General features: G+C 37.5%; 2 protein-coding genes and 1 non-coding gene across 3 annotated transcripts; 1 reads left to right on the forward strand and 2 right to left on the reverse strand.

The window, feature by feature from the left end:
* Positions 1–730: 730 nt before the first annotated feature.
* On the reverse strand, positions 731–814 carry TRNAL-CAA (transfer RNA leucine (anticodon CAA)). Its single transcript has one exon. It is a non-coding gene; the product is annotated as a tRNA-Leu (tRNA).
* Positions 815–2,951: 2,137 nt separating this feature from the next.
* LOC103321236 (thaumatin-like protein 1) lies at positions 2,952–4,749 on the forward strand. Its single transcript, XM_089044862.1, has 3 exons — positions 2,952–3,237; positions 3,353–4,028; positions 4,328–4,749. The coding sequence occupies exons 1-3, from the start codon at positions 3,162–3,164 to the stop codon at positions 4,596–4,598; spliced, it is 1,023 nt and encodes a 340-aa protein (XP_088900988.1). The 5' UTR covers positions 2,952–3,161; the 3' UTR covers positions 4,599–4,749.
* A 565-nt stretch (positions 4,750–5,314) lies between these two features.
* Positions 5,315–10,327, reverse strand: SHD (Chaperone protein htpG family protein). The gene is made up of 15 exons (XM_008223023.3): positions 10,139–10,327; positions 9,866–9,986; positions 9,623–9,776; positions 9,451–9,531; positions 9,245–9,356; positions 9,028–9,154; positions 8,778–8,916; positions 8,450–8,567; positions 8,087–8,286; positions 7,766–7,981; positions 7,477–7,642; positions 7,047–7,188; positions 6,789–6,939; positions 6,255–6,659; positions 5,315–5,818 (listed from the first exon to the last, which is right to left on the reverse strand). Exons 1-15 carry the CDS (start codon positions 10,203–10,205, stop codon positions 5,570–5,572), a joined length of 2,448 nt encoding a protein of 815 aa, XP_008221245.2. The 5' UTR covers positions 10,206–10,327; the 3' UTR covers positions 5,315–5,569.
* Between the last annotated feature and the right edge of the window lie 2,689 nt (positions 10,328–13,016).

The following is a 13,016-nucleotide window of genomic DNA, read 5'->3' on the forward strand; positions in this document are numbered from 1 at the left end:
TTTCGACATCCAATTGTATCCTACAAAATCAATGAATACGGTGCTTTAAGAAAGTACTAAACTTTCAATAATTCAATTGAGTAGTCAAATGATATCGAATTCAAGTGATTTTTGAATAAATATCTACAAAATAAACAGTATGGATTAGTAAAATACAATACGGAGTAAGTCCTACAAGGGTGTCCCTCAAAGAAGCTTATTTGAGAAATTCATCAACGGAAGCTCTCTTTATATTATATATATATATATATATGTTGAAGTTAAAAAAAAGGGAGATCATATTAATGCCATTCTCTACAGCTAATTAAGCTAGCTGATCGATCAGTATTCAATTTAGGGTTGGTGGTTGTGTGTTATTCTAAGTATAGTCTTTCTTTTGAGGTGGATACTACAGATATTCTACGAATCACAGTCATCATCAATACACACAAGCAAAGCAAGGCAACAACATGCACATCATTGCCCGAAAAGTGGTAAACTTTTTCCACATGTATCCTGTAGCCATTACCCTTTGCCGCAGAACAGAACACTCTACTCATATGCTTTGTTGACATTCTGGATACCCAATATTAATTTACCAAATTTATAAGCTTTCTTGTCATTGATGGTAACTTACATTTGGCTTTGGGTATGCTCAATTTTCAATGAACCATATTCGTTTAAAAACTCTTTGGAGGGCACTAATTTAATGAAGTAAAAACCTAATCAAAGAAAAAATTGGCAAAATAAATGTCAGAAGTGGGATTTGAACCCACGCCCTCTCTCGAAGACCAGAACTTGAGTCTGGCGCCTTAGACCACTCGGCCATCCTGACTATGCTAACTTTGTGATTTTTATCTTTATATACTAACCAAATAAATAAATAAATAATTCGTATTCGAAAGTCATTAAGAAAGACGCGGTTCCAATCCAAGTTCCGACTGTCACATTTTCCAGCCAAATAGCGAATGGTGGTAAACAGTGTTAAAAGACAACAGAGTCCCACAACGGAAGTGCATTCCACGCCACCATGTATGCAGTGACGTGGAGCTGTATCAGCAATGTCGGTTACTCCAAGCTTCTGCTTTAACAGATCCTAAACCCAAACAAAATCACCCATAAGCTTTAAGTTAAGAATTTTGTTCAAGCTGACACACACAACATAGTTTCATTTAACGAAAAAGAATCAGACAGAAATAAACATGTCTATTTTGTTTTTAAAATTGTTTTGGGCGGTTGGAGTAAATTTATGAACAAAAAAATCAACAAACAGTGCACATGGCAAGCTAAACACAACAGCTGCTCTCACCGTCCCACGTGCTAGGTTTCCCATCCTTATGCAAAGAGTTCCTTTTCCAATATCCAATGCAATCTCACTCACTCATGGTCATGGAGTATAAAAACATAATCCAATCACGCAAGCATTATGTCTCAATTCCACTAACAAATTTATTTAGAATTCCTTTTTCTTTGTACATTTGCATGTACCATAATTTCAACATTATTTATTAATAGCAATTTTGTTTGAAGAATAATGAAATTGATTCAATGAAAATGATGTATATAACTACCATATATCTAACTTTCAACTTTTGAGGAATTGTTTATCGTTCACTGTCTCATTTAATTTCGGTGAAATGAATACTTAGAAGAAAATGTTAGATATATATGCATATGAGATTATGAGAATCTAATTCCACCCACTAAAGTAAAGTTGTCAACCCCCATAGAAATTTTGAGGATGCTCATTGACATTATTTTGAATCATTGAATATGGAAAGGAACAAACCGAAAAGCAAGATTCTTCGACATATACAATTAAGGGTCGGAACACGTTTGTTAGGTAGAGCTTGTTGATCTCTTGGATTACAGGGGTCCGAGATATTTGTAGTCTCTCACCGTTAGATGTAAATTCAACGGTTCACTCACTCTTGCACTCATTTTAAGAAATTTTTTGAACAATTGGATTAATATCAACGGTGGGTGACCACAATTTTTTGGATTCTTGTGGTCCAAGAGATCAGGACTACCAAATCAAATTATATATGCTCGAATAAAGGAGAATAGATCAGTTCAAAGTATCAAGTGTAACCTAAATTTTATTTTTATTTTTTTCAAACTCGTTTTTTCATTGAGCTTTAACTTTTGTAGGCATTAATACTATGCATCATGTGAAAATTTACAGGTTCACCTAATGCTTTCAATTTTACATTAAACGAACCCCCCCTTTAATAAAAATAAATAAATAAAGAGAAACAGATGATTATAAAGAAAAGGAACAAGGATATTGGTGAAAATAATAATAAGGATACATATCTTTAGCATGCCCCAAAGTGGTGTTTGGATGGATCATTTGTACTATATCTTTAGCACACTTAAATAAATTCAAGCTTGATTTGCCATTGAACTAGATCTTGGCAGTACATATCAACCAAATGATCTCTCTATTTTGTACATCTGCTGCTGACCTAATAAGTAGCCCGTGCCCATGCTAGAAAACTATGAGCTTGTACAACAATGACGTACGATACACGATATACTATAAGAAAAATTGATATACATTTATTTGGACATTGCTGAAGGACGTCTTGCTACACATGTGAAAATAATTTATTAAAAAGAAAAAAGAAAAATCTCTACGTATATCTCAAACTCTGATTGGCAAGACATATCTCAAACTTTGATTGGCAAGAGAGTAAGAATTCCTACTTACAAGAAAGGAGATAAGTATTTTCCCATTTATTTTTGCAGCAGCTTTCCCTTGGATTGAGTGTTTGACCTACGCTGAAACTTGGAAGTTACGTGGCTCCTATATATTTTTGTCATTATACAAAGTGGTTCCGTTCCACCTTATATTATAAATAGTGACATGCAAACCACAAAACACACCAAATGAATCCCACACGATCCTACTTACACAATTAAGCATTACATACAAGTCACAGATTTCTTCCTTCGCCCTCTAAATCTGTTTTCCATTCTGCATTCTCTCTCTCTCTCTCTCTCTCTCTCTCTCTCAAATTATTAATCTTCTTATTGGAGTTCATAAATCCTCTCTATCTTTCTTTCTCTCTCTCTGGATATCTAGGCTAGTCAATACAAGCATTCTTTCAGTACATAATAAAATATTTTCAATCATCACCAAAATCACTGATAATTCCCTTAGTAATTCACTCTCCAAAATGGATCTGAATCTGATGGCCATATTCCATTTTTCTCCTCTGTACATCACCCTCATTATGTTTACAATTTGCAAAGGTACGTACGTATGTTAATTTCCTCAAGATGTTTTAAATTTATATTATTATCACATTATTTATGTTTAAAATTAAACATAACATTTCTTCTTTGATCTATATATGTAATGTTACAGGCATATCGGGAGCTACATTTACAATCATAAACAAGTGCGACTACACTGTATGGCCCGGAATTCTATCCAATGCCGGCAGTAGCAGATTAGACAGCACCGGCCTCCAACTCCAACCCGGCGCCTCCCGTTCATTTCAATCCCCACCCAACTGGTCAGGCCGATTCTGGGCTCGAACCGGTTGCAACTTCGACCCCACCACCGGTCAGGGCACCTGCACCACCGGCGACTGCGGCTCCAACCAAGTCGAGTGCAATGGCGCCGGCGCTAACCCACCAGCCACTCTCGCCGAGTTCACGATCGGCGGCTCCGACAACCAGGATTTCTACGACGTCAGCTTAGTGGACGGCTACAACTTACCCATGATGGTGGAGCCGAGCGGCGGGTCGGGTAGTTGTTTGTCGACCGGGTGCGCAACAGACTTGAACCAGCGGTGCCCGGCTGAGTTACGGGTCGGGGACGGCGCGGCGTGTAAGAGTGCGTGTGAGGCTTTTGGGAGCCCGGAGTATTGTTGCAACGGCGCGTTTGGTACCCCCGACACTTGTAAGCCGTCGGTTTATTCGGAGATGTTTAAGGCCGCGTGTCCCAGATCGTATAGCTACGCGTATGACGATGCCAGCAGTACATTTACTTGTACTGGAGCTGATTACACCATAACAATCTGCCCTTCCACAACAAGGTAATTTATATTTTATTCATAATTAGTGTTATCTTCTTACCCAATATTCCCGTTTTGCTTTTCCTGCAACTTTTTTCATGTACTATTATACTAATCTTTTGTGAGCCACACCCACAAGCCAGCAGCAACTCATTACTAGGAAAGCAGATTACTATTGATTGATTTTGATTGTTCTTCAATGTTAGAGAAACAGCCATAAATAATTCTTAAAGAAATCAGCTACTTGGGTTGCGTTGGGTTGGGTGGATCTCATTTACATTTTCTCTACTTATAATTTGATTTATATGTGGTGCATGCAGTCAAAAATCTGCTAGTACGTCTCCAACAACAAGTAATGGGTCGGGGCAGACAACAACCACAACAAATAACGGGTCTGGAGGTGGGAGTGGGACGACAGGGGAGGTCCCTGCGGTGGTGCAGGGAAACAGTAACAGTCCTCCTCCATGGTTTCCCAACTTTTTCACTGGAGACTCAACGAAGACCCTTTCTTCTTCTGCTCTTTACACTTCATTGGTTGCTTCCTCTGCCACTTTATTTCTCTTTCTTTCTCTATCGTTGCTTCATTCTTAGTCTCCTATCCTATATAATATATATGCACGCACGTGCGAGCCTCGGAGGCCAATGAGGAAGTCCAGAGGTTGTAAAGTACACAGAGAGACGACGATGTAGATTAGATATAGTTTTAGCATAGACTAGTATATAAAGATACAGTTTTTGTTAATATCTTTTCTTCCCTTGGCTGGTTTTTGAACGATAGCAATTGGTAAGTTAGTGTACGAATGAAGTATCGAAGAAAGAGCATTTTGAGATCGAGGCAATGCCATTATTCCAATTCATTCGTCAACTTGATTGCAAAGTCAGTAAAAATCAAAGTGTTTGCTTATCTTTGAATCCATCTAGGTAATTTGGTGGGTGAAACGTTGGGCACCAGCTGCTAAACAGAATAAACTTCGCTGGAACTACAAGCTTTGCTAGTTCTCGTCTCTTTTAAGTTTTTGACCCCGCGAATCGCAATGAGTGTAATTGTGGTCCATCATTTCATTTGGTACTTCTCAAAATCTGACCAGTTCCCTGCTAAACTTAGATCGGAAGAATTGTTTGTTGTGGCCCAGAGCCAGTTCCTTCAAAACCCTAAACCAAGATGGAGTTTTCTTCTTCGGTCCTATAGCAGCCAAGATAAACTTGTCTAGAATCTGCAGTATAAATAAAACTCAAAAGATATATTCTGCTTGTATATAACGCTGCAATTACTCAACAAGGTGAGGAAAAGAAATAGAGAGAGACAATTGATTAATTGAACAACATTGTATTTGCAAAGAAAGTACATGGCATTGTCTCTCTTAAACTCATTAACTAGATGCTGGAGACAAAATTCTGGTTTATACGATTACAGTAAATCTATTACCTAATGTCTTTAACTTAACCAAATTAAATCAAAAAGTGCAAAGCAGCGATTTCCCGTTTCTCCAGAAACTGAACCGTGAAAGGCCAAAGCCCATTGGACCTTAATGTATCACCCCACTCTATCGGCTATAGGCAACCTACAACTCATCCTTCAGTGTATCTCCATCGGCCTCAGGGGTAGCTGTCGCTTCATTTGTAGCAGTTTCTGTCTCAACCTCTTCAACCTCTTCTTCCTCCTCAACTGCAACATCAGGGTTTATGTTTAGGCTAGACTTCACTGAACTGTAGATGCGGGAGGCAAAATCCTTGGGGTCTGGGAGATTGAAACCGCTCTCCATGAGTGCAGTCTGGTAAATAAGCTGCGCTGTCTGCTTTACGCTCTCATCCTGAAGAGCAAGCAAAAATATTGAATAAGATTAAACCGGAATCACTAACAATTCAACAAATGGTTTTTTCCTAAGACATGCTTTTAAACCCAACCATAAGAGTACGCCTTGGCTCCTTTCAATTGCTTAACAGACCTGTGATAGCAATAGCAATGTGCCTATTTATTCATGTAAACCACCTAAATGACGAACCATTTTGATTTCATAACAAAGATCAGATCCCCAAATGAGACTCAAACAGAAATGAAACAATTTTAACCAATGAGAGAAATCCAGGTTACAAAGGTCAAGATTTCTTGAAAATATTTTGCAAGGAAGACCCACCACTCATTTGTAAATGTTGGAGATCATGAATGAACATATATCTTCTTCATACATGTTTCCTCCATTCAAATTTCTGAACATGTAAGTGAAGGGGAATAAGTCTAGAACATACCTCAGCATTCTTTACTACTCTCTCCCGGAGCTCCTTGATGATTGGGTGCCTTGGGTTAATCTCAAGGATCCTCTTGCCACGCATGTATGCTTGTTTGCTAGCATCTGATAAAGTCTGAGACTGCATGATCCTCTCCATGTTTGCACTCCAACCATACTTTGATGTCACAACCACACAAGGCGTGTCAGCCAAACGGTTGGACAGCTTCACATCATCCACATTGTCACTGGCAAGAGCACTCTTCCACCATTTAGTGAGTTCCTTGTATGATTCCTTGACTTCCTTGTCTTTTGAGTCTTTACCAAGTTTCAAACCCTCCTTTGACACGTTCTGGAATTTCTTGTCTTCATAGTCCATCAAGTATTGCATCAGATATTCATCAACTGGATCTGTGAAGAAAATAACCTGCAACAATAGATATAGAAGGTAAATAGAGAGAAAAAAAAAAGCCCTTCCTCGTGACTCAAACAAGTGGGAAAGTAACAAATATCCCTATTTAAACAAGTGCAAAGATTGAATATCTTTTATATGTACCTCATAATTTTTCTTCTTAAGCCGCTCAATGAATGGAGATTTTTCCAACTGTTCTTTGCTGGCTCCAGTAATGTAAAATATGTCCTTCTGCCCAGATTTCATCCTTGAAATGTACTGATCTAGTGAAGTCAATTTTCCATCTGACTTGGTGCTGCCAGAGAGTTCAAAGTTGGTCATTCAACCCCATGAAGGCGACTATAAGGACATTTAGTGCTGCCAATAAAACTAAACATAAATAGTACCATAAAATATGTTTACCTCTCAAATCTTAGGAGTTTTGCCAAACGATTCCTGTTAGCCGCATCTTCAATGATACCAAGCTTAATGGACTTGCCGAATTCATTCCAGAATCTAGTATATTGGCCTCTCTTCTCATCATCATCACTGGATTTCTCAAGCTCTGTTTTCGCATCAAAATTCAACACAAAGCATAAGTGAACAATTAATGCAAACTTAGTAACTCTCCCCCCCAGTTAGCATCACTAACTTTTACAAAAAAACAGCAAAACATGAAGCTCAAGTTGTTGGTTTTCAAGGGTTGGTATTAATGCAAGTTCAATTGGGATGCAGTAAACATGACATCAATGCACCACATAACAAATCGTACGCTCTGATTGAATACTCCCAGAATTGTACAAAGAAACTGCTTGCAAATATTAACAAAGAAGCAATTTTATGTGCACCATACCTTTCTTGTCTTTGTCATTGGACTCATCAGGATCTTCCTCAGCAAGTTTACGGATCATATCAAGGGCTTTCCGGATGAGCTTCTTCTTAATTGTCTTCAAACTGCTGTGTTGTTGAAGCATTTCTCGTGATACATTAAGTGGCAAGGTATCAGAATCAACAAGACCCTGATCATAAGATCATCAATGTAAAAACCAGATTTGGTAAGCATGTAAAAACCAGTTTTGGTAAGCATGTAAAAACCAATCTCATAAACTTAATTGTAAGAACTTAAACATATCCTGTATTACCTTCAAAAAATTCAGATACTTTGGCAAAAGCTCATCAAATTCATCTGATATGAAAACCCTTCTAACATACAACTTCAAGTTGGATTTATTGGCATTATAGTAGCTCTCATATAGATCATGAGGAGCCTTAGGAGGCACAAACAGGACAGCCTTGAATTCTACGTCACCTTCAGCGGTAAAGTGGCTCCATGATAAAGGCTTCTCATCACCAAAATCCTGTTGAAGAGTATACATATGTGCAATTGATGAATACACAGAATATGAAAGGTGATTTAGTTCCCAAAAACATTCTACAAGGTCATGCAACCATAAGAACATTACCTTGGCAAGAGAGTGATAGAATTTGGTGTACTCTTCATCAGTTACTTCCTTTGGATTGCGCAACCATATAGCTTTAACATCATTTAGAAGCTCCCATTCATAAGTAGTTTCTTTTATTTTCTTTGTCTTTGGTTTTTTCTCAGAATCTTCATCTTCATCTTCACTTTTCTCAGTTTCTTCCTTGGAGGATTTGCTTTCAGCTGTTCACAATCATTGGGTAAAAGCAGGGAGGCAAGAATATGTAAGAATATGCCTCGAACCAGATGAAATTTTAATGCTTAGAAATATAAGTAATTTCTGCTATCAGCACTAAAAGCTTTTACAATCATATTTGAGAAAAAAATTTGAATAATGGGTGCATACGTGATTCTTCCTCATCAGAGGACTCATCCTCATCGGCAGGAACCTCCACATCAACCTCTTTGCTTGCCCAGAGGTGGATGGGGAAGTTGATAAATTCAGAATATTTCTTCACCAACTCCTGCAAAAAAAAAAAAAAAACAATCATCAAATTATCATGGCACCATAAAACAAAAATCAGAACAATGCATTCAAGTAACAGAGATGAGAACGTTATTGGTTATATAATAGGCATAATTAAGAAGGGAGTAATAGTTTGTACCAGCACCCAGGAAAATGGGGAACCAACGTAAGTAAAAATTGAAATGAAATAAAATGGGGAACCACTTACTTTTAGTTTGCTCTCTTCCAAATATTCCCCTGCTTCTTCTCTAAGATGCAATCTAATTTCAGTACCACGTCCCAGTGGTTCATTATATGTATCCTCGGAAACTACAAATGACCCGTCAGCCTTTGACTCCCAAACATGCCTGAAACACAAGAAATTTATATGATCATCATATAACAGTTAAGGTGTGCCCCAAGAAAACTGTTAGCATAACAACATCAATGAAAGAGTAACACGTATTTTAAACACCTACTGTTTGTCATCATTGTGTTTGCTGATGACTTCCACATTATCTGCAACGAGGTATACAGAGTAGAACCCAACTCCAAATTGCCCGATAAGATTGAGATCACCACTTGTCTGCATCTTCTCCACAAAGGCTGCAAGCAAAGTAAATACGAATTAATCAGGATAACCAACACATAATTCCGCTGGAAATTTTCAGACTCAATATATAAAGCAATATGTACCTGAAGTTCCAGATTTTGCTATGGTTCCCAAGTTCTTGATTAAGTCCTCCTTTGTCATACCTATACCCCTGTCACGTATGGAGAGGATTCTCTTCTCCTTGTCTAATTTAATCTGCACAGGTTATTTACAATCCAACAAGATTCAATGACATATATCGCTTGGTATGCTTCATAAATTCAAAGCAAAGGAAGCAACATCCACTAACCTGTATTTGGAGGTTAGTGTCATCGCCTTCTCCCAAAACCTCCTTGTCTGTAAGGGCAAGGAATCTAATCTTGTCGAGCGCCTGAAATCGAGAAAAGTTTTCCGTTAGCATCGAAATCATGACATGTCAATGATAAAACATTGTACGAGATAAATTAGTGTCAAAGGTTTACATCAGAAGCATTGGAGATCAGCTCCCTGAGGAAAATGTCTTTGTTGCTATAGAGAGAGTGGATAATAATGTCCATGAGCCGAGACACCTCTGCCTGGAACTGAAACTGTTCCGCGTTGCTGCGGAGTGATCTCTTTGAGATTGACTCGGCCTCCCTACAGTGGCAGTAAGTAATACACATCTATTCAGAAACTGCTAAAGAGGCTTCAAATTCATAACACTCAGATATTGATAAACCTCTCACCTCTTAGCGACATCAGAGTCGGTGGATAGCCCATTGGGAACAGCCCCGATCTTGTCCTCAACCTTTGGTGGATCTACGAGCTCCTCAGAACTACCCTCTGCATTGGCCTGTAATTTCCGACCTGAAAAAACATAGATCCCAAAACCCTAATAAATTTTAACTTCCAAATAAGAATATCAAAATTTAGAAACATTTACTTCGAGCAATGCAGCATTGACTAATCAAGATCTATAGAAATGAACAGAAACATAGATTATGAAAACCCTAGGTTACCCTGATCCGGCAGGAGAGAGAGAAGGCACAGCAGAAGCAGAGCGGAAGGGATCGTCCACTTCCTCATCTTACTACTCCAACACACTCGAAGAAGTTGTTCTAGTAACTTCGCTCACTGAGATAATCCGTTTCAGTGCTTGCCAACCTCTCCTAGCTTAAGTTTTTATACAAAATAGCTCTGCTGTTTAGACGGAGAACGTCATGTTAACGGCAACTTGACTTTGGATTGGCATAGTTTTGCCAGCGTGGCGAACCAACGCTTCTTGATTTGTTTCTGGATACGTGGCTGGATTTTATTGGGCCTGCTCTGTTTCCTTGACGTGGAGACACAAGGAATTGAGGACGGGCCTACCGACGACTTGAGATTTCCAGTCTGCTTGACCTATCCGATGAAGCTTGTGCTGCCAACATGGATGATCCTACGGATAGAGTTTACTTCTTTTACGTGGCAGTTTATTATTGGATTTTGTTTCGTCCTTGACGTGGATAAAATCCAACGCTCATCGATTTTTGATTCTTCTGCTCGAATCTATCAAAGCCCAATTAAAAGAATAAGATTGGGCCTCTCAGATCTGCGTGAAAGTGCATACCAATTTTCCAATTTTTAAATTCAATATACTTTTGTGATGACTCACCACAACATTTTCACTCCTAGTTGAAAGGGCTTTTTCGTTTAAGAATCCCTGGTTGAAGGGTTTAAGTAGCTTCTCACTTCAGCATAGAGTGTTCTTTTTATATAACAAAATATAGAAAAGGAATATTCATATTTAATATATCTTTTCAAAACAACGTAGAGATTAATATAGGTACTCTGTTTTGTGAAGCAGTTAGGCATGTTTACTTATTAGAAATCGGGATAAACATGAATCAGAGCATTCAGGAATCGAAGTCAATCATTCCAATTAAGTTATTTACTAACTGCCACGAATTAGAATGAAAACAAAACGAATTCTCATTAAAACTATTTACTATTGTTAAGAATCAAAATCAATTTGATTACCAAAATGCCCTTGCAAAACAAATCCAATACCAAATTGTTCAACTACTTACACATTTTTTCAAATGATAAATTTTGTTGTTTTAAACAAAAAAATATATACATGAGAAAAGTTCTCTATTTTTTTTTCGTCGTTATTCAAGCTCTTTATTTATTTTTTTTTTTTCAAGTTCTGTAAAAATAATCATGTTTTATAAGTTTAATTCTTACTTCCTAGTATATCTAAATATATACAATTAAGTTAAATATATTTATGTTCAAAGAAAATAGCATAAATTATTTTTTTTCCCCAAAATATATGACGGCAATTTGGATAGAAAAATATCCATTCTGATTCATCCATGCCCAACAATACCATCTTTCCCATCTGAAATGCCATTGCCCCTATATCAGGAATCAAAATCATGATTATATGTGGGCCCAACATGCAAGTAAATAGAGGAGTGGTCTGGAATGAGTCTCATTCCCTTTCTAGGTAAGTAAACATGCTTTTAATGAAGTCATTTGTTAAGAGTTGGGTTGGACTAGTACATGATATTTAATCTCATATAATCAGTGGCAGAGCCATAGTGGGGTCGCACGACCTCTTGGAATCCATGGAATTAGGCTCTACTTGCTAGATGGGATGTCTCTGCAACATCTACTACCCAACGTCATTTTAGTCGTGCAATTTTTAAAAATAACCTAACTAAAACAATGCCGTTTTAGGCCAAGCCTTTAAAAAAAACCAAACATTTACCCCTCCAACCCATACCCGATAGTTAACCCTCCCAAACCCTGTTCCCGAACCCTGTCCCAATTAGATTACTCTCTAACCCCAATATAAACCCTAGTTAACCCTCCCAAACCTCTTCCCTTAATTGATATATCCTCTATATTTTTAATGAAATTGATATCCTAAATTAATGTTCTAAGCCCTAGAAAATTATCCTAAATTAATGTTCTAAGCCCTAGAAAATTATTAACGAATAGTTTGTCTAATTTGGGTAGTTCAAGTGCAAGAGCAAGACCGATTGAGTTAAATGGAGATATTGACAATTGTAGTTCGTATTGTTAGTTTTGCTATGAATTATGAATGGAAGTACTATATTTTTGTTTTTTAGTGTTATTTTTTTCTACAAAAGAATTCCGACATTTATACACCACGACCCTATGAGGTCACAATCCTCAATCCGCCAATACATATAACATAGGTTTTAACCGTCCGTAGTCTATCAAACAAAAAAAATCGATACAATAAATGGTTCTAACTGTTGGCGAGTCCTTACTTAGTTAGGATTTTGGTTCCTTACTATGTTATGATTTTACTTCCTATTGTAATTTAGATATATTTCATATTTTATTTAGAGTGAACATATATTTGTACTTGTATAAATACCTCAATATTAGAGAATAATAATAATATGAGTGTATCTTAGCATAACTGAATATTTACCCTACTTTGTTTGACATGGTATAAGAGTCTGGTTCTCTTGTGACCTATGCTTGTGTTCTTCTTGAAATTTAAGTGCTCTCATCCATTCCTCTTCAAGGGGGGGAGGAGGAGTGAAAGGGATATGTTTATTGACCTATCCCAATTACCTTGATGTATTTCCATGAAGATGTTGTTTTTTCTTGACTTCGACTACCCTTCTCTTCAGGGGAAATGAGGATTGAAGAGAAGTTGTGTCTGTGTGAATTAGCTAAAGTTTATATGGAAATAATTTATTGTTGCTATTGCCTATACTGCCATCCGTTGATATTACCGCTGTTACCATTTCCGTTATTGTTGTCATTGATGTTGACTTTGTTGGCTTCATTTTCTGTTGTTATGGTCACTGCCGATAATGTTGTTGTGTTTTGATCCGTCTCTACCATAACCCTAAACACTACTTATTTCCG

This window comes from Prunus mume, linkage group LG2 (assembly GCF_029339155.1).
Source record: "Prunus mume cultivar Tortuosa linkage group LG2, ASM2933915v1, whole genome shotgun sequence".
NCBI lineage: Eukaryota > Viridiplantae > Streptophyta > Magnoliopsida > Rosales > Rosaceae > Prunus > Prunus mume.